The 22,818-nt window shown below is 46.9% G+C and overlaps 1 protein-coding gene across 1 annotated transcript; it reads right to left on the bottom strand.

Moving 5' to 3' along the window:
- Positions 1–21,634: 21,634 nt before the first annotated feature.
- Positions 21,635–22,387, bottom strand: LOC139000625 (cyclin-Q-like). Its single transcript, XM_070402766.1, has one exon. It carries the CDS (start codon positions 22,385–22,387, stop codon positions 21,635–21,637), a length of 753 nt encoding a protein of 250 aa, XP_070258867.1.
- Between the last annotated feature and the right edge of the window lie 431 nt (positions 22,388–22,818).

Raw genomic sequence — 22,818 nt, 5'->3', positions numbered from 1 at the left:
AACGAAAAGGTAGATATCCCCTGGTTGAATCCATTTCTGCATGCTGTCCAGGGCTCAGTCTGACCTTACTTAGAGTGTATTAAAAAGTTTCGCTGTTTTAAAAGCACTTACAGATTGAATTTAGAGAGAGTGAAGAAGGGAGAGAGAGAAACATGGAGTTCTTGTTCTGCTTACTTAAGCACTCACTGGCTGATTCCTGTATTAGCACTGGCCGGGCATCAAACATGCAACCTTGCCATACCAGGATGATGCTGTAACCCTCTAGGCCCCCCAGCCAGGGCAAGACCTTAATTCTTGGTAAAGCTCTTCTTTCCAGGGTTGCAGGTATATCTAGACTCCAGGTCAGGTTGGAGTGGAATGGGGTGAAGCATGTGAAGGAAGCAGATTTGCATGGAGGCCCCTCCCTCCTCTGAGGCAGGGGAGAAAATAAGAGAAGTGTGGGGAGCCAGGCTCAGGCTTGGGGTGTCAGAAGGCAGCATTCTTGGTGTAGTTCCACCATGACCTGGCCTCTGCTCCTGCTCAACTTCCTCACTCAGGGCCCAGGTGAGGCCTCTATGGAAGGGACTGTGGGTTCACCTTGCCCTGATTCTTTGCCTCCTCTTCAGGCTCACCAGGTCCCCAGCACTTCACCCACCAGTGTGTGTGTTGGCTGTTTTCAGGTTCCTGGGCTCAGTCTGTCCTGACTCAGCATCACTCAGTGTCCATGGCTCTCAGACAGTCAGTCTCCTCCACATGTGCCAGACACAGCGATGATTTTAGTGGCTCTGATCATGTCTACTGGTACAAAGAATGACCAGGCATGGCCCTAAACTGCTGGTTTATAAAATCCAAAAATGGCCATCAGTGATTCCTTATTTATTCTCTTGCTAAAAATGTGAAAAAACAGCTACGTGGCCCAGGCCTGGGCTGCCATTGGAGGATAGCACTTATTATTACTGTTGTTCATCACATGAGCCGTGGCACTATCCACAGGGGCGCAAGTCTGTGGGAAAGTGAGACCAACACCTGCCCTGGGCTCACAGGCTCCCCCCTTGCTCTGAAGATGCTTCCCTACCCTGAGCAGGGACTCATGCAACATGGCCCTGAGAAAAATTCATCCTCTCTCTGTTCCTCCCTCCTCTCCCAAAGCATTGAGAGAGCAGCTTGTTTTCTTCAGATAGTGTCCTCTCTCACATGCAATCCCAAAGCAAACTGTCTGTTACTGGCTGGTTATCTTTCCTTGTGTTTTGTACATCCAGGCTCCCACTCATTCCAAACCTTTCATTGTAACAGCCACCAGGAGGCCCTTCGTGTGTTTGTTGGGTAGATTTCCCACAATCCTCTGGGAAATCCTCACTTTGAATCCCTTGGCCTAGCATACCTGTGCAGACCACCTGGATTCAGTTCTCCATAAATGAAGTGGGAATGGGAATAAAGGAAAAACTTTATTTCCTTCTCTTTCTCCCCTCCTTCCTATTTGATTTTCATTATTTTTATGCTCCCAATACTTCTCAGAACCAAGAAAGGTTTGAGGAGGGGAATTGAGTGAAAGGTTCTGTGACCTCTCAGAATCACCACTCCACTCAGGTACCTGAAGGATGCTTCTAGAAGCAGCCCATGGCTGGTTGCTTCTTGCTGAATCGGTGGGAGGTGGCCCCATTTTCAGGGATCCACAAAGATTTCCTACAACACATTTGCAGTGATAATCCCAGTTAAAGTGCATCAAAGAGTACAAGTACACGTAACTATCTGGCCAAGACGCCATGGACTGTTGAAGGAAGCTGGGCCAAGGTGCCACAAGCCCTGGTGTGTGACCTCATGATCCAAAGGCTGCAAGCCCTCTCCGACTTACAGCCGTGCAGATATCAGCTCTTAGAAATGACATGGATGATCACCCTACCTGGAAGTTAAGTCTTTGCTATAATTTTCTCCATTTAAGTCACTTGGTGACATTTTTCCAAGTACTGCTTTGTTTACCATCATGCTTTAATGGTCCAAGCTGCAACAGTGACCCACGTGGACCCTCTCCAGTTGTGTCACAGCACAGTAGGAAAGGCTCCCTGCTATTGGAGACAGCGGATAAGGTCTTGAGTCACAGCCCCACATCTGAGTAAAGCTGTGTGAAGCTGAGCCTGCCTATAGGATGTGTGTGTGTGTGTGTGTGTGTGTGTGTGTGTGTGTGTGTGTGTTTGGCAATGTCCCTATGCTGGACACTAGTAGAAACAAGAGAGTAATGGCTCGGCTGACCCTCCACCATGGCATCTGAGATTGATTGTGCTCCCTGATTGTAACAGCAAGGCCTGTAGGTTGCATGTTATTTCAATGTGCATAGGACTGTGGGAGCCTTCATTGCCTTTCTAGTGTTTCTCCTAAAGGTGTACCACCGTTTCCTTTTGAGAAGGTAGTCACTATTTCATAAGTGGGACTATTACAAGGAGAACCAGGACAAGCTGTTGGGTGATCAGGGTCTCTCTGATGAGACCTTGCTGGAGTAAGAAGCACACTGCTCCCTGGGTATTTGGAGTCTCAGATGGTAGACATGATCCCTGCATTTCTCAAATAATACCATTGGACACCTGTTTAATTATTATCAGATGTGGAAGAAGGGTCATTTTTGATGGAAGGGATTAGAAGTGTTTTAGGTGTCACTATGGCCTATGTATCCAGCACTGTTCTCCCATGAGATTCAGTCCGAGTCTCAGCAGCACAGGGCAATGACCTTTCATGTGTCACAGAACCTCCATCTCAGGTGCCTCTCTCTTTATCATGTACCATTTCCAGATGTTTTATCTTCCTTCCTAATTGGCACTCTGAAAGGAAATTATTGTATTTCTTTGACCTGAAAGTATGGGTTTGGGAATATATATTAGTGTGTTTTAGTGTATTTGTTTAGGTCTATTGGTTATTAACTATTGTTGCAAGTGGTCCTTTTGCCTACTCTGGTGGCAGTCTTGCTTAGCATGTCTATGTCACGTGTTATCATGTGGGCACACGGGTAGAGGATTTTGTTAAATGCGAGTGGTTACTCTTGCAGCACTGGCTCTGCGTCCCTGTTGTCCTGACAGAACAAGGCGCAATGACCGAGGACAAAGTGGAACTCCATGAAGGTCAGGGGTCTGCTTCCTGCAGGAAGGATGAGGATAACTGGAATGTGCCCAGAGCTTCCCACGCTTTTCCTAGGAGATGAGGGGTCAGTCTACCTGGTCCACAGGTCCAGCTGGAGGATTTCTGAAGAGGTCAGGGATTAGTACCATCTCACTGTTATCTCACACCAAAGACATTACTGTGGAAGCTGACTGAATGGAGGACATACATGTGTAGGCACCCACACTGAAACCGTGGTATCACACAGAAACTTGTCACTGCCTAACACATCCCATTTATCCCACTCCATTCCACCACAGATGTCTGTCCTCCCTTGGCCAGGGTGTCACCACCCTTTGCTCTTCAGAATGCCTGAGCTGTGGTATGAACAATGGTACACTTTGTGCCACAGCTTTGTGGGAGCAGTTTGACCATAGAACTTCCAGTCATCACCTGAGGACAGTGCCATGTCAATCTGGCAAGGACCACTCAGTTATGACTTGTCTGTTCTCCAAATCCAACTCTTTCCAGAAGAATACGCCAAGCCAAACATCTCTGTGCATGAGGCAGATTTTGCCCCCAGAAGTCACATGGCTCAGAGGTAAGGATTCTCAGTGGATCATGTAGGGGGCACAGCGAAGAACATTGTGTGTCCCAACTGACATCCTGCCACACTCTTAGGATAAGACCTGCGGGAGGGCTCCTTGCCAAGTCACCTCCCAGAATCTCAAACTCAGGATCCCACTTCCTGTTTTCATCTCAGGGGCAGTCAATCCTACTGAGCTTCCTCTCCATCATGGGGTTGTGACCTTCAAAATTGTGGGAATTCATTCTGTCTTCCTTTGATCCCGTTTTTGTCAGCCATTTCTCCTCCTGCAATTGATTTTACTCAATGTCTAATGTCTCCCCAAGCAAGGCAATGAACTACCTCAGGAGCATTAACCCTCTGCCAAAACTACTTAGAAACAAGCAAAATGGTCCTAAGGGGAGGGGTATGGTCCACCACCTGTGGCAGGTGACAGCCCATGCGAAAGGAACCGGGCTCAGATGCATGTAGGAGTTATTGAGGGGCCCGGTACTGAGCTCAATCGAACTTGAAAGAGGAAGAGAAGCAGACAGAGCAGAGTCTGCCACCTCCCTCTCAGCTGCCTTCTCTGATGCTCAGGTTGAATCATCTGAGGTTGCCAGGGTGCACCGCTGTCCAAATATGGGGAGGAAGCTTGATGTGGTTTACCCCTGACCTGTATGAAGTCCTCATTGGTGTTTACCAGGATATTCTCTTGAGTCTGTGTCTGCCAGAGAGGGGTATGCCCTGTGTGTGCTGCGTCCCACCATTTCAACTTCCCAAAATTTCTACTTCTGGAAGTGGCAAAAAAGGGCCCTGAGCCTCAGACACTGTGCAGATTGGGACAAGGGGGACATGTGGACTCTTTGCAACTGAGAGTGTCAAGGAAAAGGCTGAGAAAGAATGAAAGAGTCCAGATTTGCCCTTGGTTCTTGTGTAACTGAGCGATTGGATATTTTGCCAGACAACCTCCATCACTGTCCTCACCTTCCTCCCAATGTCACATGAGGGAAGTCCTCAATTCCTCAGTCAAGAACCACGTTGATGCCCACAGGAGGTAGGTCAGGGGCATCCAATGTTGGCTCCAGGTGCCAGGTCTCAGGGTGTCCTGAGTGAGAAGAAACATGTCAAACTATTCCTATTCCCATGTTGGCTCGCCAGATTGTGTTCTTGGTCTTTTCAGGGTCCCTCAGTGTCTGGCACACCTGGAAAGTAGGTCACCATCTGCGTGCTGGAAGCAGTGATGGCACTGGGTGTTACATTTATGTCTCCTTGTACTGTTTATGTCTCTGACATGGACCCTAACTTCCTGATTTATGGGGTCAGCACTTGGCCTTCAGGAATCCCTGAGCACTTCTCTGGCCCCAAGTCTGGCAACACGGCCACGCTGACCATGCCTGGGCTGCAGTCGGAGAACAAGGCTGATCATTACTGTTGCTCACATACAAGGAGTGACACTCTTTATACCGTGGTGCCAGCTCCTGGGACAGTGGGAACTAAACTGACCCTGTGCTCACAGGCTCCCTTCCTGCTCTGAATATACTTCCACAGCCTTCATTCACAATGGGCTGGAGAAATATTGCAGGTGCCTCTCTCACCATAGCATGCAAACCGTCTCTCTAGCTTATTCTTTTGGGACAGTGACAGTTTCCTCTTTATTTGTGTGTCAGAGTCCCAGAATATGCAACTCTTTCCAACTCTTTAACTGCAGTCATGGGGAGAAGAGGGCCTGCATGCCTGGGGCCATTTTACAGTTCTCAGGAGAATCTGCACTTTAAGTGCTTTCATCTCTACACCAGAGCAGAGCGCCAGAGATGGATTGTCTTCTGCTGTTGCCCTTTTCAGGTCTGTGTGCCCAGACTCTCTTGGCAGGATGGCCCCCCTCCGTGGGCGGTCCCTCTCTGGGCCTGTTGCTGAAATAAGAGCACTGAGAAATGGTGACTGTGGTCCTGAGGGACTGAGGAGAGTTAGGTGCTCTCAGTCTTTTGGGATACCTCATTTTGACAACATATCCAAGGAAGCTGAGCAGTCAAGTTTTGGAGTTGCAACTCTGTTTTACGGAGCATGTCCTCTCCCTTAGAGCAATGAACTCCTAATCTGGAGGTAGTTCTCACAATGCCTGTCTCCCATCACCTGGCCCAGGGGTCCGCCAACTAAGGCCCGCGGGCCTCATGCGGCCTGCCAAAAACATTTCTCCGGCCCTCCGGGTGTTTTTGGAGCTGCTGTGTGCATAGGAATTTGTTCATAGTTTTTTTTTAAAGTATAGTCCGCCTCTCCAATGAACTAGGGACAGTGAACCTGCACCCTGTTTAAAAAGATTGAGGACCCTGGATCCTGGCCTCTTTCCAAAATGGCTCCTTTTTCAGCAAAAGGAAATAGGTATCGGGTGGGTGTGTCCTCCTTGTTTTGAAGGACCCTCAAGGTGTTTGTGCTATGTGATGAGCCAATCTCATTTCCACCTGGCACATATGTATTTCTGCTGTGCATATACAATGCCAAGAACTGTTTGGACATCTCAATCAGTAGGCGTAAGCACCAGAAAAACTGCACTGTGACCAACTCTTCCCATTTTTCCAGAATTTTCCTGGTTTTGGCACTAAAAGTGCCATATTGTTGCAAGGTCCTCCTTCTCTGAAGATTAATATTTTGATTAACTTGAGTGGGCTACCGAGTTCCCAGATTACACATTATTTCTGGATGTGTCTGTGAGGGTGTTTCTGGATGTGACCTGCATTTCACTGGCTGACTCAGTATAGCAGAAACATGGCCCTTCCAGAGAGATTGAGCTCAAACAATCCACTGAGGGCCTGAGAAGAACAAAAGGCCAGATAAGAAGGATCTGACCCCACTGTGTCTCATGGATTGAATGGGGACATCTCATCTCACCTTCGCCTGCCCTCAGACTGAAATTTACATCATCATCTCCCCTGGTTCTCAGGCTTTGTAATGAAATTGAATGGCAACACCAGCTTTACTCTCTCTCTAGCTTAGTGGGCAGCTCATGGGACTTTCCTGCCTCAGTAATCAATAACCATATGAGAGTCTATTATATATATCCAGGGAGGGGGAAAAGTAGCTTTCCAGTTGTTCATATGGAAAAGAATACAGTGATTAATAAATAATAATACAGGCATAAACTCTGTGTTTCACATACTCACAGCTGTAAACCTACCTGTGTCCCATCCCTGTGTTTCTGAGTCAGGACAGACAAAGCCCAATGACAGTGCAGAGGGAATCAAGCCCACCTTGGGGTGTCCTTACTTTCCGATTGCAGGAGTTACAGTGCTGATGGCAGAGGAATCCTCGGACATCCCCCCATTGCTGTGTGGGACAAAGGTAACAAGAATAACCCAGGATGGCTGGGGTTAGGGCGATACAAGTATTGCCCTTCCCGGGGACCACAGGCAGATTGGTAATTCTCCCTCAGCCCCTTCTTGATCCTCCTCTGTTGGGAGATGCTTACTGGCACTTCCAGAAAAGGAATTATCCTGACCCAAGAAACATTGACATAGACAGTATACAGTCTTTGTGTCCCACTTAGGAAGGGCTCAGGATGCTGCTAATGAGACTTTAAACAGCAAAGGATAACAACATCAGTACCTCTCCCCACTCCAGGGCCTTGCTGACCCCTTGTGGCCTTAGATAGTGACTACTGAGCACCATGCTCTGCTCCTACTCCTGTCCTCCCTCCCCAGCTCAATACCGGATCCCCTGGCCCTTTTAATCCCATTCATGATGCTTTAACTTCCTCCAGAATGCCTTATGTTGGGCAAAGATGTGTGACCCATGGTAAAGCCTTTCCTCTTTGAAAGCAAGGATACAACTTCGGACAGACCCCGGTCCATTTTGAGAGGTGTCGACAGCACCCTCTCCTTAATGGTTTCCCCACCTTGGTAGGAACGTAATGGGACTTAGAGGGGAAGGAAGCCACCTGCGATGCCCAGAGAAGACCTCTGACAGAGCATGGAACCCTCGACTCCCCACAGGTCTCTGGGTAACGAGAATCCCATGGAGCTTGGCCTAGAGGTTAGTTCATGCCCGCTGTCCACAAGCCAGTGAACCATGATGATCAGGGTTGCTAACTTCTGGGTCCATTTATGTGGGTTCTGGTTTAGGGTGATGGCAACTTGAAAACGTCACCTGTCTTCTGTGCTGACAAGGGTAGGTGTCTGAGAAAATTGCAATGTCAGTGACTACCCAAGTCAAAAGTATTGAGAACCTACGAATTGGGAGCTAACATCAGGCCCCTGTCCTCCTGAAGTGTACACAGCCCCTGTCCCCTGACAAAGTATAACATGTCCTTTTTCTTTCCATTATTTTCAAGGCAGTTATTTTTTTTAAATCTTTACTGTTGAAAGTATTGCATACGTCTGTTTCCTTCCCCCCATGGACCCTTCAGCAGGCCACCCCAGCTCCCTTCCCCAGGCCATGACCACCCCCATTGTCTGCTTCTGTGTGTAATGCATACATTCACACAAGGTCTTTGGTTGGTTATCTCTCAGCCATCATCCTTTCACCCTCCCCTACCTTCCCTGTGAGTTTCCACAGTCTGTCCATGCTTCCATGTCTCTGCCTCCATTTTTTAAAATCAATTTATTTTGTTCATGAGTTTCCAAATAAGAGTGAGATCATGTGATACTTGTGTAGCTCTGGCTGGCTTATTCCCTTAGCATAATGCTCTATAGGTTCACCCATGCTTATCAAATGAAAGAGCTCTTCCTTTTTTTCTGCTGAGTAGTATTCCATTGTGTAAATGTACAGCAGTTTGTTTTTCTTATGCACTCACCTGCTGATAGGCACTTAGGTGCTTTCCAAATCTTAGCAATTGTAAATCGTGCTGCTATGAATATAGGGGGACATAAATTCTTTCTGATGTGTGTTTTGGGTTTCCTCAAATAAATGGCTAGAAGTGAGATGGCAGGGTCATATGGGAGTTCCGTTTCCAATTTTTTTATGGACACCCCATTTTGTTTTTCATTATGGCTGCACCAGTCTGCTTTCCCATCATCAGTGTGCTAGGGTGCCCTTTCCTCCACAAGCTTGCCAGCACTTGTCATTTGTTGATGGTACCCATTCTGACAGGAGTGAGGTGATTCCTCATTGTCCTTTTAATTTCCTCAATGTCCTTTTGGTTTCTGGTATGTTGAAGTTGCTGTGTACATGTTGACCCTCATACTCTACCCTCATATTTAGGGTTTTGTAGTAGCTAATGATTAGATTTGGCTCATAATTTTTGTTGAGTTCAAAGGTCCATTTATTTGACTTATATAGAATAATTGATGGCCATTCTCTTTTTTGCTACTTTCTAAGCACAACAAACTGTAGTTTGTGTAGACATTATTCCTCAATATCTTCTTTCAACAGATATTTACACATGTGCCTTCTCAGTGCTGATTAATGGTTCTGAATAAGACAATACCCCTATTTTATTGAGCAATGAGTGTGTGGTCAAGATAACACATACTCTAGGAAAAGAATGCAAGTACTATTATGCACAGGAATGGTGAGAAGGAAAATAAGGGTTGTAATGTAGGCGGAATTAGTTGGGCACTAGAAAACACTTTTATTCATAAAAAGTCAAGGGAACCAAGGGGTATTAGCTAAATCTTAAATGTTGGGAATGAGGCAGAGGTGCATAGATCTCTAGGAAATATTTTAGACCCAGAATATGTGAATGGCTCTTATGGCTGTCACTCTGTGTCAGGGCCCCTGTGTGGCTGAAATCTTATTGGGATTTGTTTACAAAAGTAATACCAACTTTCCTTACTAAAGTTGTTTACGTGGATCAGTTACTATCCCATGAGTTACGTTTACACAGCCAATTTGACTTTGGGACATCAGGGAATTTAAGCACTTAATGACACTGAAAATACTATATTTTAAAATGTTATATTCATGGACCCATTTAAGTAAAAATAGCTGAGTGATGTAAACATATTATAGATTAGGTAAGGATTCTATTTCGTAATAGAAAAGATGAAATCATTTAAAACTGTAAGCAAAGACATGCAATTCAAACTGCGAATTTTTACTTTTAACATTTTAACCGGAGATATAATGAAAATAATACAGACTATATGTAAAATAACCAATCACTCTGAACAGATGATTCAATATTTTATTTCCAAGCTAGAACACACTTGTAGACCACCTGGGCACACTTTAAAATAAATAAAAGCTGACAACACAAAAAATGAAGTAAGAAAAAGCAATGCATGTAATCTCTCATCATATGGGAGACATGTAAAACTTTGCTTATTTCTAAAGGGCATTTGAATAACTTTTAATAATCAACATATTTGGCCCACACTTTTTCCTCCACCTTAGTGGTTTCCTGAGACCCCACCCCATCTAACTGGCAGCTCCAGAAAAGCTGTTTGTAGCAGCTTTTCCATATGCATGGCCTGGCCTGGCCTGGCTCAGGCTTCAGACTTCTCTAACACCTATCAAACAAGCAGCAGCTGGCATCAGAAAAAAACTGTTAAAAACAACCCAAGATCTAGCACTAGCAGCAATCTGCATTGCTACATGCTGGGTCTCTCCTGGGCATTTCCAAGCCCAATACAAATAGCAGCCATCTCCAGACAGCCCCCTAGCTCCTGCCGGGTGTCCCTAGGCAGTGGCTGACTTTGCCCCTCCTGGGAGGCCCCAGCGACAGTGCACCTTCTGGACAGCTTCAAAACCTACCAGGTTACAGCTCTACACACCCACAAGCGACACACTCCAGGGCCAGACTCAGTGAGCTTGAAAGCCCCACTGAAGCAAGCCCTGCTCTATAGGAGGGTCTCATGCACAGCACCTCTCCCGCTGTGGTTCAGCTGGTCCTCACAGCAAATTGGCTTGCAGGTCAGTTCCACCCAGGGATGCCAACAGCAATCAAGGCTCAACTACAGCAAGACTGAACACACAGGCCACACAGGTACACCTGGAAGTCCTAGCTCAGGTGACTGGGCAGGCTGAGCCACTAGGCCCTATAGAACAGCAATGACACAAGGACACTCTACCTAGTCAGGAGACACAGAAAATCGACCTAGTACATAGAAACAAACCAGGGAAGCACCCAAGATGCAGAGACAAAGGAATGATATGCCAGCAAGCCAACTACTGCATACAGAGTTCAAGACAATGGTTATAAGTTTGCTCATAGATCTTAATGAGCGCTTCAAGGACGTATTGAAACAATAGTCTTAGTGAGAACACCAAAGACTTTAAAGAACCAGAAAGAAGCTGGAAAGGTGTTGCTGTCTTTGTGTTGTAGGTAGCAGGGAACTGTAATAGTATTGGGCAAAGACCTCACAAGAGGCTGTGGAAGCAGCATCTCCTGTATTTGAGCCTGCTTGGAAAGAGGCAGGGCTACAGAAGAAGAGACACCAGGCCTTAGAAGGCCTTGGGATGTTGTTCCCTTCTTTCAGGGTGTTTTTGGGAGGAGGAGGGAAGAATGACAGACTTCTGATGAGAAGTCTTGTAATTTGGCCAGAAAATAGGGAACTTGTATACTACAGGAGTGCAGGGGCCTGACATGAGCTCTCAACTCCCTTGGCTTGGGTGCTCACTCACATAGACATGCCATGGTCAGTCAGAAGACAGCTGACCTCTTCAAGATGGAGGCACTGCTCAACAGCAGCCATGGCCCTGTCCTGTGTGTGTGAATGTTTACATATGTGTGTGGGGAGGAGGGCGGGGGTTCCCTCAGACCAGCCTACACCCTCTCCAATCCGGGACCACTTTCTCCGAATTGCTCACCTGCCTGCCTGTCTGGTCACCCCTAACTCCCCCCCACACCCTGTCAGCCTGTTCGACACTCACTGCCTCTGCGTGCTGGCCTAATCACTCCTAGCTGCCCCACCTGCTGGCCTGGTCACCACCAACTGCCCCTCTGCTAAACTAGTCGCCCTTCACTGCACCCGCTGGCCTAATCACCCCCAAAACCTCCTGCCAGCCTGGTTGTCCCAACTGCACCCGTCCTTGCCACACTGGTCACTTCTAACTGTCCTGCTGCTGGACTGGTCGCCTCTTATTGCCCCAACCCCGGCTGGCCTGGTCGCCCCCAACTGCTCCTCTGCTGTGCTGGTTGGCCCCTACTGTCCCCCTTGTCTGCCTGGCCGTCCCACACCCTGCCTCCCACCAGCGTATTCTCCCACACAACTTGCTGTTCACTTGTTTGGTGGTCCCTCGCTAACCCCCTACCAGTCTGGTCATAGGCAGCCATCTGGAGATGATGTGAAGATTAATTTGCATATTAGCTCTTCATTATATAGGAGCATGACATTGTGATCTGAGAAGGTGCTTGATATGACTTCCACCTTGTTACATTTGAAGAGAGTTTGCTTGTGTCCCAAGTGGTCTATCTCTGAAAAGGTCCTGTGTACATTTAAGTAGAATGTATATTCTGTAGCTTTGGGGTGACATGTTCTGAAGATGTCGATTAAGTCTGTCTGAACTAGTGAGGTGCTTAGGATTGTTGTCTCTTTCCTGATTTGTTTTTTTTTGACTAGAGGATTTATCCAGTGTTGTCAATGAGGTATTAAGGTCCCCTACTATGATTTTATTGTTGTGGGTCTCTCCCTTGATATATTCCAGTTGTTTTTTGTTTTTTAAAAAAATATATTTTATTGATTTTTTACAGAGAGGACGGGAGAGAGACAGAGAGTAGAAACATCGATGAGAGAGAAACATCGATTAGCTGCCTCCTGCACACCCCCCACTGGGTTTGTGCCCGCAACCACTGCACATGCCCTTGACAGGAATCGAACCTGGGACTCTTCAGTCCACAGGCCGACGCTCTATCCACTGAGCCAAACCAGTTTCGGCTGTTTTTTGTTTTTAGTATTCAGTGCTTCTGCAATGGATGCATATGTTTACCAGAGTTTTATTCCCTTGTAATCTTGACCCCTTTAGTAATATGATGTGGCCTTCTTTTCTCTTTTGATGGCCTCCACTTTGAGGTTTATTTTTTCTGATATAAGTTTTGTTCGCCCAGGTTTTTTTTTTCATTTTCCTGTTCCTAAAAACATTTTTTCCAGCTGTCCACTTTCAGTCTGTATGAGTCCCTTGTACTGAGGTGGGTCTCTTCTAGACAGCATATATATGGGTCATGTTTTCTTCTCATTTCAGGCACTGTATGTCTTTTGAATGGAGCATTCAGTCCATTTATGTTTAAGATAATTTTTGATAAGTACTTGTTTTAGCCATTTTTGTTCTTTCTCCTTATGGTCTTTCTTACCCTTCTATTTCTTCTTTTTATGACAGACCCTTTAACATTTCTTGCGTTAAGCTCTTCTTATTAATAAACTCCCTCAGCCTTTTTGTTTGTTTGTTTGCTTTGTCTGTGAAGCTCCTGAAATCCCCTCCAATGTTAAATCATAGCCTGGCTGGATAGAGAAATCTTGGAGTCAGTTCCCTCTTTTGCACTAATTTGTATACTTCCTCCCGTTCACTTGTAGCTCCATGTGTTTCTGTTGAGAAATCATTTGATAATCTAATGGTGATCCTTTTCAGGGAACTCTCTGACTCTATCTTGCAGCCTTAAGATTCTGTTTGTGCTGTTACCATTTGCCATTGTAATTACAATGTGTATTCATCGTGTTTGAGAATCTCTGTGCTTATGTGAGTTTTGCTACCCCAGGTCAGGGAAGTTTTCTGTCATTGATTCTTCTAATAGGTTTCCTAATCCTTGTTCCTCTTCTTGTTCTCCTGACAAACCTATTCTACAAAAATTACTTTCATTCATGATGTAGCAAAGCTCCTTAGGCTCTCCTCCTGGTTTCTAATTTTTCCCCAATTGCTATTCAGATTGTGTTGTTCCCTGGGTGTCTCTGCCCTATCTTCTAAAGCACCAATTTGGGAGACAGAGGGACTCCTGAGGGCAGCGTGCTTCCTCTCAGTTCCACAAGGGGGCCTTCAACTGAAGGGTGCCTGAGGATTCACAATGCTCCCCAGGGCCTTTGCACCAGGAAGGACAGGGCAGGAGGAATGGCCCAGGAGTCTTTAAGCTTCATCTCAGTGCAGGAAAGTGGTGATACCCAGGACACAAGGGCACAGGCGGTTCAGAGGGCAGCTTTGGGGCTGGAGCAGGAGGACTTCATGCAGGTCGGGGAGGCTGAGACCCTGGAGGTGAGGTTGGACACAGGCCAGGAAGTTTGGCTAGATCTTGAGTTGGGGGCAGGGGAGGACTGGGTGGCTGCAAGAGCAGTGTGTGCAGGGAGAGGAGACTGAGGTGAAGCAGGGAACCCAGAGTGAGGAGCAAGGGGAAGACAAGGAGGGCCTGGGTGAGGAATTGCAGGCATAGGCTCACTTTGTCCTGTGGACAGAGGGCCTTCTGGAGGTGGTGCCATTGCAGGCCACTTGGGCGGGGGAGGGGGTTTTCCCGGATCTGCAGGTGGGGAGGCAGGAGGAGGTGGTGAGTGAAGAGCTGAGGCTGGAGGCACAAGTGACTGGGGATCTGCAAGGGAGTGACCACCAGCAGGAGGGGTGGATGGAGGAGCAATTAATTGCAGGGGAACAGTTTGTCCTGCAGTTGGAGGGGGTGGGCACCATGGAGGCAGTGGAACAGGTGAGAGAGTTGGAGCCTCAGTCAGAGGCCAAATCAAAGCCAAAAGAAGAGAAACCAGTGCAGCAGGAGCAGGCCCAGTCAGGGCCCAGGGCCAAGTTAACCAGCTCCCCTCTGGAGGTGCTCCAGGCCGTTCAATTGGAGATGGAGCTCATGAACGAGGAAGCCAGCAGGGCCTTCTCTCGGCTCAGGTGCAGGACTCGGCGGAGGCTCAAGCCCTATTTCGAACTGAGAAGCCTCAATATCCAGTGCATCCCTGGATTCTGGCTCACAGCTGTATCCTTGAGGATAGAAGAGCAGGATCACAAGGAGCATGGGACAGTGCAGGAGAACAGTGTAAGCAGGGTTGGTTCCCATAGAAAAGAACATAGAGGACAAGCTCAGGGCACTGTGCCCCAGTCTGGCCCAGGGTCCTGGAGACACCCTCTGTCTTATACAGGCACCAAAAAAGCGGTATCTGGGGTCCAGGGGCAGAGCTCCAACACAGAGGCACACATACACCAGGGGCGGATGCCCACAGACTGGGCTGTGTTGCCCGGGCCCTTCTGGGACTAACTAACACTGCCCTACAGGCCGTCTGTATGTCCAAGTCCTCAGCCAGAAGCAGGAATGTGTGATGTGTAGTCTGTCAAGCCCTCAGCACAAAACAATTTGGTGGGCATCAGGGTCTGTCAGGAAACAGAGTGGTGCTGTGCCCCTTTCTGCCTTTCATGGAGAAGGAGTGGCCTTAAGGGAAGGAGAGGCCAGGTCAGGCTGTACTTTCTAGCTGGTCCATGCCTAGGTCCCAGAGTGCAGGCTCCTTGACCCAAAGAACTTTTTCAACCACCCAGAGTTGTCGGCCATGATCAGTGTCCAAGATGAAAACATGCTCGGCCACATGATCGATTTGAAGGTCAGGCCTCCTGCTCCACAGAGTGGTTGAGGGCGGGTGGAGAAATGGCCTGTCACTGAAAACAGCTACAGGCGGGAGCCCTGGGCTGCTGCAATTTCATCTCCCTGGGTTCACTTTCCTTCTGCAGGTGAGGGAAGTCAGGCATCCCTGGGGTTGCAACACCATGAGCATGTACTTCCGCAGCAACACCTACTTCCACAACCATGTGATTGTGAAGGAGTATCTCATAACCCTCTCAGGTAAGAGGAGGCTCCCTGCATGGGCTGCAGCTGGTGGTGGGCAGGGTGGGAAGGCGCTGTGCCCAGCTTCACATACCCCTCTTCTGAAGGATACAGGCTGTCCCGTGCCACTCCCATTAAGTGGTACCAGCATTGTGAAGGAGAAGCCTACAGCCACGGGCACCAGGACAGCAGCCCCAGCTTCTTCTACTGGTCCTCTGACCACATGGTGGCAGAATCTGGCAGGATTGCTGAGGTGGGATGTCCCTGGCCATGCCAGCATACAGCCACCTATGTCCGCCTGCTGCTTGGGTTTCTATTCGGGTCCCTGTGCTCTCCTGACCCAGGTCTGTTTGCCCTACCAGATCATCAGCAAGGACCTGTGGCTCCATCCCCTGAAGTACTATGAGAGGACCATGGCCCCCAGTGAGCGGACAGGACAGGTGAGGAGGTGGTGCCTGGGCTCTCTCCCACGGTGCTGCCAGGTTCCTGGGCCATTCCTTTTCGCTCACAGGGACACCTGGATGCTGGGAGGGATAGAGCCTGTGACACCAGGTCCTCATGGTGTGGGCGTGAGACAGGAACCACCAGCACAACAAGGGCAGTGCAATTCCAGTTCAGGCAGAAGGGGTTTAGGTAGAGGGAGGGAGTGTGAATGTCCACTGTCACTCAGAATCAAAATAGATTCCTTGAGCCACTCCTCTGAACTCTCCCTCTAGGCCACCCAAGCACCTTCAGGCCTTGCCAACTGCCCCTCAACAGGGGCTGGCATGACATGTTCTTCCTATACTCCTTTCCACAGGTGTCTGCCAATCTTCCTCATGCTGAGGCATAGGCTGCTGTGCTGCCATTCCACGTTGTTCTATTGCTGCCCACCTCATCTCCTATTTCCCTAAGGTCTCCTCTTCCTCCTGCGGCCAGTGGTATAGGCCTGCTCCTTATCAGTATCTTAGGGTGCAAAGTGTGGGCCACAGTGCTGGAGGAATCCTTTTTTTTCAGCCTTGTCAGAGGTTCTTCAATCCTTTTATCCATTTAGGTTTTCAAGGAGAATACCTAATTGGTTTCCCCTCCCTAACTGGAAAACAGGGCAGCATGCCATGACGAAGTAACACACTGCCTCATTTTGTATGCAGTTCACTTCATAGACTTTATGCACTTATGGTCATAGACACCCTGGCACTGCAGGATCCCGGGTTTCATTCCAGGTCAAGGGCATGTTCCTGGCTTGTAGTTAACCAATGGATGTTCCTTCTCTCTCTCTCTCTCTCTCTCTCTCTCTCTCTCTCTCTCTCTCTCTCCCTCTCTCTCTCTCTCCCCGTCCCTCCCACCTCCTTCCTTCCCTCCCTTCATCCCTCCCTCCCACCTCCCCTTCCATGCTTTCTGTTGAAAATGGTCAACAGTGGGAAAAGGTCCTCTAAAGTGGATTAGCAACAACAAAACACACAGATACATCATGCCGCTTAAATATAATAAAACCAACATTGAGAATATTCTCCAGGTGCCTAAAAGTGACTGAAAATCCCAATGCACCAATGTCTAAGGGTAGAAGAGATTGAGAGGCTGCAGGGCCACAACACAGGTAAAGATTTTGTAGGGGGCTTGAAAGAGGCTGGTGACCCAGCTTCCTGCCTGAGGAGGTCCTGATGGTACAGAGCCCCAGTTTTAGTTTTCAGAGTGGTGGTGTTGACATTAGTAAGGGAGATCTGCTCACTGCTTCTGCTATAACACAGAGGCCCCCAGCTTTCCCCTACCCGTCTCCTATTCCTCTGCTCCTTGCCCATCCCTCCTGCAGGCATGATGGTCATGTTTCATATTCAACCTGCAAGGCCCTTCCCTGCCCCAGACTGAGGCCTTAGTTGGATAGCATTACCACTGCCATGGAGGCCGGAGAGGCTCCTTCCCCCACTGCTGTGCTCGCCAGGTGAGAGCTTGGTTTTTCACTGAGTGGTGCTCCCTCTGTGGGAGCACACTGACTACCAGGGGGAAGCTCCTGCATTGAGTGTCTGCCCTCTTGTGGTCATCGTGTTTCATAGTGACTGGTCATTCCACTGTCCTGTCAATTTGCATATTACCCTTTTATTATATAGGATTAAGAGTCTCTGTGAGAATTTTTCAAAACTTAGAGAAATTGAAATATCTCTAAGAGGTTAAATTTTATGTGGCATGTGGCATGTAAAATTCTAAATTCCAGTACTCTTTATAAAGGAGGGCACCAGAAACTAGTCCAGAGAGAATTCTGAAGATGTGACAGATGCTGCCAAAGAAATGAATGAAAAAGTAAGTCTTTAGCCCTAACCAGTTTGGTTCAGTGGGTAGAGCATCAGCCTGCAGACTGAAAGGCCCCTGGTTCAATTCTGGTCAAGGACTTGTACCTTGGTTGCGGGCACACCCCCAGTTGGGGGGTGTGCAGGAGGCAGCAGATCGATGTTTCTAACTCGCTATCACTCTCTCATGCTCTCTGTAAAAAAAAGAAAATCAATAAAATATATTTTAAAAACAGAAAAAGTAAGTCTTTTAATATAATTCTAGCACTGTTGTTCAAGTGATAGTATTTGCAGGTTTGCTTCTTCTTGTTGATAAAGTTTGATAATGCCATATGAGCCTTGTTTATTTAGCCATCATTATTCTTTTTTTTTCTTACAAAAGTGCTGGACTATGGGGTTGCAAGGATGCTGAAATGTCCGTTTTTGTGTCGCAAAATAGTACATTAACCTAAGTTACTTTAGTATATGAATACAAATGGAATCGGGCTTAAAGCCTTCAAAGCACTTCCTAACTTAGAACAGCCTGCCCACCCCTGACATATAGTGAGAGCAGAAATCAGGTCACTGTTGGTAAGAAGCTAATGCAATTGATGCAAACATTTCCATAGCATAAAAAAAAGGTCTTGAAAATATGGTATGCATAGTCCCTTTAGCCTCAAGATGGTATACCTTTTCAAAAAAGTATTTGTATTGATTTCATAGAGCAAGGGAGAGGGATAGAGAAACAAAAACATGAATGATGAGAGAGAATCATAGATCGTCTGCATCTCCCTGTCCCCCACTGGGGATTGAGCAAGTACTTGGGCTTGTTCTTTGACCAGGAATGGGACCGGGACCTCCAGGCTCACAACTGGATGGTCAACCACACAGAGTCACAGCAGGTGGGCTATGTATTTAGTTCTTGAAGACAGGAACTGATGTGAGTTAGGAGATTGGGTGTGCCATAATTAATTGACCTTTCCTTCCCTAACTTTTTTCTGGTTAATTATTTTTGAATCGTGCAACAAGACTGATTTTTGTAAAATGTATATATCCTGATTTATATTAAAGTAGTGGATAAGAGTTCCTTTTATTGGGTCTTTAATGTACTAGTGAAGGAAATAGTCTTATTTCTCTTTAATCTTAAAGTCTAGGCAATGTAAGTGTGTCCCATATCCTTCAAAGGTGTCTGTGCTCATTGCACAAGTATTCCTCAATATTACCGTGAAAGTCACACCATTCGGGCCTCTTTTGGGGTACATATTTTCTTTGGTTCTGTTATATTTTCATATATTTCCTATATATCATACCATTATTTTAAGCCACGTTCTTTTGGATTTATTTAGAATCACTCTCCTGGGACAAGGTAACATGTGCAGATTTCTACATCAATAACTAAGTTTGTGCTTTGTCTACACTTTTGATCTTATACTTAAGTTAATTTGTGTGTACACTCATTATGCCATATATTAAGTTGTTGATCTTCAATGACTTTTAATACATAACTCACTTATGTCCCTGTCCTTTATTTGGACAGCCTGTTTTATGGTACATTGAAGGGGGTCAGTACATATTGACCCTTTTCCTTTACCTTTATCTTTTAGGGTTTGTCGACAGCCAAGAGTTGCATTAGTCTCATGATTTTTCTTGAGTTCAGAAGTCCATTTATTTGATTTATGAAGACTAGTTGATGTGGTTTCTCTAGTTTCTAACCAGAAGAAAATGTAGTTCCTGTAGAGATTATTCCTAGGTGTCTTCTTTCAAGTGATGTTTTGTAGCCTACACCATGATTCTTATTGGGCACTTATTTTCTATGGTAAAAATAAAAAGCATGCAAGGAAATGTAAATAAGTACAATCATGCACAAAAAAGATAAGAGGAAAAATATAGGAGGTAATTATTTTTAGAAGTTGTATTGGCAGGAGATAGTGTTTTTATTCATAAAATTAAGGGGATCAAGGGATGTTTGCTGAATATCAGATGTGCCGAAGGAGTCCAGGCTGTGGAGTATAAATCTGTGGAAAACATTTTGGACCCAGAAAGCTCAAGTGATTCCTTAAGGTGGGAACTGTGTCTAGTGGCTGTTTGGTTTGTGTCGCTGCCCATCAGTGCCAGACATCTTGATGGATTGTGTGACTGCAGATTTGTTAACATAAATAGGTTCAGACATCCAAAGAGTTTTGTGTGGAGCAATTACAATTGCCTGAGCTATGTTTACACATGCCATGTTGATTTAGCTAAAAGATCAACCATCATAAATTTATTGGGAGATTGGGGAATTTAGGTATGTATGGTAATCAAATTACTATATTTAGAAGGTACAATTCTAGGAACACATTTTTAAAAAATTCTTTATTGTTTAGAGGATTACATATAGTATTACATATGTTTCCTTTTCCCCCTTGTGCACCTGCACCCCCAGCACATGCCCTTCCCCCGCCCTAGTATCTATGTCCATGGCTATGCTGATATGCCTGCATACAAATCCTTTGGTTGATCTCTTACCCCCTAGTCCTTCCTTCCCTCTGAGGTTTGATAGTCAGTCCCATGCTTTTCTGTCTCTGGATCTATTTTTGTTGAATGGTTTATGTTGTTCATTGTGTTCCACAAATGAGTGAGATCATGTGGTATTTATCTTTCTCCAGCTTGCTTACTTTGCTTAGCATAATGCTCTACATGTCCTTCCATGCTTTTGGGAACGGAAAAAGTTCTTTATTTTTTACAGCAGTGTATTTTTCCTATGTGGGTATGTGCCACAGATTTTAATCCATTTATCTGCTGATGGTCACTTAGGTTTTTTCCAAATCTTACTTTGTATATTGTGCTGCTATAAATATGTGGGTGCACATGCCCTTTCCGATGGGTGTTTGTCATTTCTTGGGATATGTTCCTAATAGTGGGATTACGGTTCAAATGGGAGCTACATTTTTTAAAGTTTTTGAGGAAACTCCATAGTGTTCTGCATAGTTGCTATACCAGTCTGCATTCCCACCAGTCATGCAAGAGGCTTCCTTTGACACCCCATCCTCGCCAGCACTTGTTGCTTGTTGAATTGTTGATGATAGCCATTCTGACCAGTGTGAGATGGTATCTCATTGTCCTTTTGATTTGCATGTCTGGGATGATTACTGGTTTTGAGCATGTTTTTATGTGTCTCTTGGCTTTCTGTATGTCCACTTTCAAAAAGTGTCTTAGTCCTATGCCCATTTTTTTTTATTGGAATGTTGATCTTCCTTTTGTTTAATTGGATGAGTTCAGTATAAATTTTGGAGAATAGGTCCTTATCAGATATAACATAGGCACATATCTTCTCCCTGGCAGGGGACTTCCTTGTTTTGTTGTTGTTGTTGTTATATTTGTTGGCTTCTTTTTCTCTGCAGAAGCTTTTTGATTTGACATAGTCCCATTTGTTTATTTTCTCCTCAGTTTCCATTGCCCTAGGAGCTGTTTCAGTAGAGATATTGCTGAGACATATGCCTGATATTTTGCTGCTTATGGATTCTCCTAAGATTTTCATGGTTACCCACTCACCGTTAAGTCCTTTATTCATTTCCAGTTTATATTTGTGTATGGTGTAAGTTGGTGGTCTAGATTAATTTTTTTGCATGTATCTGTGCTATTTGTCCAACACCAATTATTATTATATGTTTATTTTGGCTTTGTAATATCTCTCATTAAGCAAACTAAAATTTCCTCTATGTTAAATCATTCATAGTTTCTATAAAACAGGCCTTTAAAAAAACCCAGTGGGGAACAGTCCCATCCGTTCTTTGATTTTCCTTCCGCTGATCCCAAAGCTCCGCTGGAGTCTGCGTCCTTTCAAAGCACAAAAGCAGACCGGGACGCCTCAGAGCCACCCACAGAAAGCTCCTGCCCGCGGGAGGTGCAGCTCCCATCACCCTCTGGACCATGGCTGCCGGGACAGTCAAAGCCTGAGAATCAACGTGGCAGCATGTCATCGCCTTCAAAGGCCTGTCAGCAGCATCACAAAACCAGTCCTCCCAGCCAGCGCTCTGGGGACCTGCCCTCACGGCGATGTGGTGGCGCCTTCTGCTGGCAGCCGAGCGTCCCAGGCATCTCTTTGGACAGGCCTGGGCCAGGGCCTTAGGGCATCTCTGTGTCCATGGTATAAATCCGACTGAGATCAGACACAATGTCATCAATGATTGGCTTGGACAGGTCGTCACTAAACACCTGCCACCAAGGCTTCTCGGCCTCGGCCTCGGCGGGCACCTCGACCCCGTAGACCTGCAGGGCCAGATGGAGCACCGCCAGAGCTATGTGCTGAGCCTGGAACCAGAGGCACAGCCCCCCGCGGTAGCTGTCCCGCAGCAGGGCCCAGGCAGTGATGGAGATGGGGGTCCGTTGCCAGCTGTAAGGATTCAGCCAGTTCTTGAGAGAAATCAGGTAGTGGAGCAGGTACCTGTGTGGGTGCTGAAAGGAGACTTGGAAGCGCAGTACCCGCAGCACAAGGAGCTCGCACTGCGCAATGCTGTCCCGGATCACCCAGAACCCGGAGTCCAGCTCCAAGGGCTCGCTGCCCGGGTGGAAGTACCTGTTGGACACGTTGATGATGTCACGGGTTCGCAGGGGCTGTTCTTCCACTTTGCCAGCCAAGTAAAGGGCAGACATGGCGACCAAGTAGGGGTCATAGGCGTCCACGTTGATCTCGCAGAAGCACTTGTGGTAAATGGCACAGGCGGTGGTGACGGGAATGGACTGCATCCCTAGCTTGACACCTGCCTCCATGATGAAGCTTGTCACAGGGAAGTGCACCCTCGCCTGGGGTGCGGGCCACCCCTTGGCGCCGGGCGCCGTGACCTCCTCTTTGCAGCTGTCCAGGGGAAGGTCCTCCATGGGGCTCAGCCTGGAGGCCCCAGACCTTGGTGGCTGGAAGGGTAGGAGTCCTCAGGGCGTGGCCGGCGCCAGCTGGGTCCTAGAGCCCTGTGCAGCTGCCCTGCCCCGCCCCGCCCAACCCAGCCCAGCACCAACCCGCCCCACCTGCCCCGCCCCGCCTGGGCTTGACCTCAGCCCTGGTTCCATCACCAATTATTGAAGAGACTGTATGACTCCATTCTATGCTTTTGCCTCCTTTGTCAAATATTAATTGAGCGTTATGGTTAGGGTCAACTTCTATGTTCTCTGTTCTGTCCCATTGGGCTATATGTCTGTTTCAGTGCCAGTAACAGGCAGTTTTGAGAATGATCGCTTTGAAATATAGCTGGATATCTGCTATTGTGATCCCTCCAACTTTGTTCTTCTTTGTCCAGATTGCTGTACCTATTTGG

Source organism: Myotis yumanensis, unplaced genomic scaffold, assembly GCF_028538775.1.
Source record: "Myotis yumanensis isolate MYYU_CA2020_CCGP unplaced genomic scaffold, mMyoYum1.0.hap1 SCAF_24, whole genome shotgun sequence".
Classification (NCBI taxonomy): domain Eukaryota; kingdom Metazoa; phylum Chordata; class Mammalia; order Chiroptera; family Vespertilionidae; genus Myotis; species Myotis yumanensis.
Note: the sequence above shows the minus strand (reverse complement) of the source record. Positions and strands in the feature narration are given on the sequence as shown.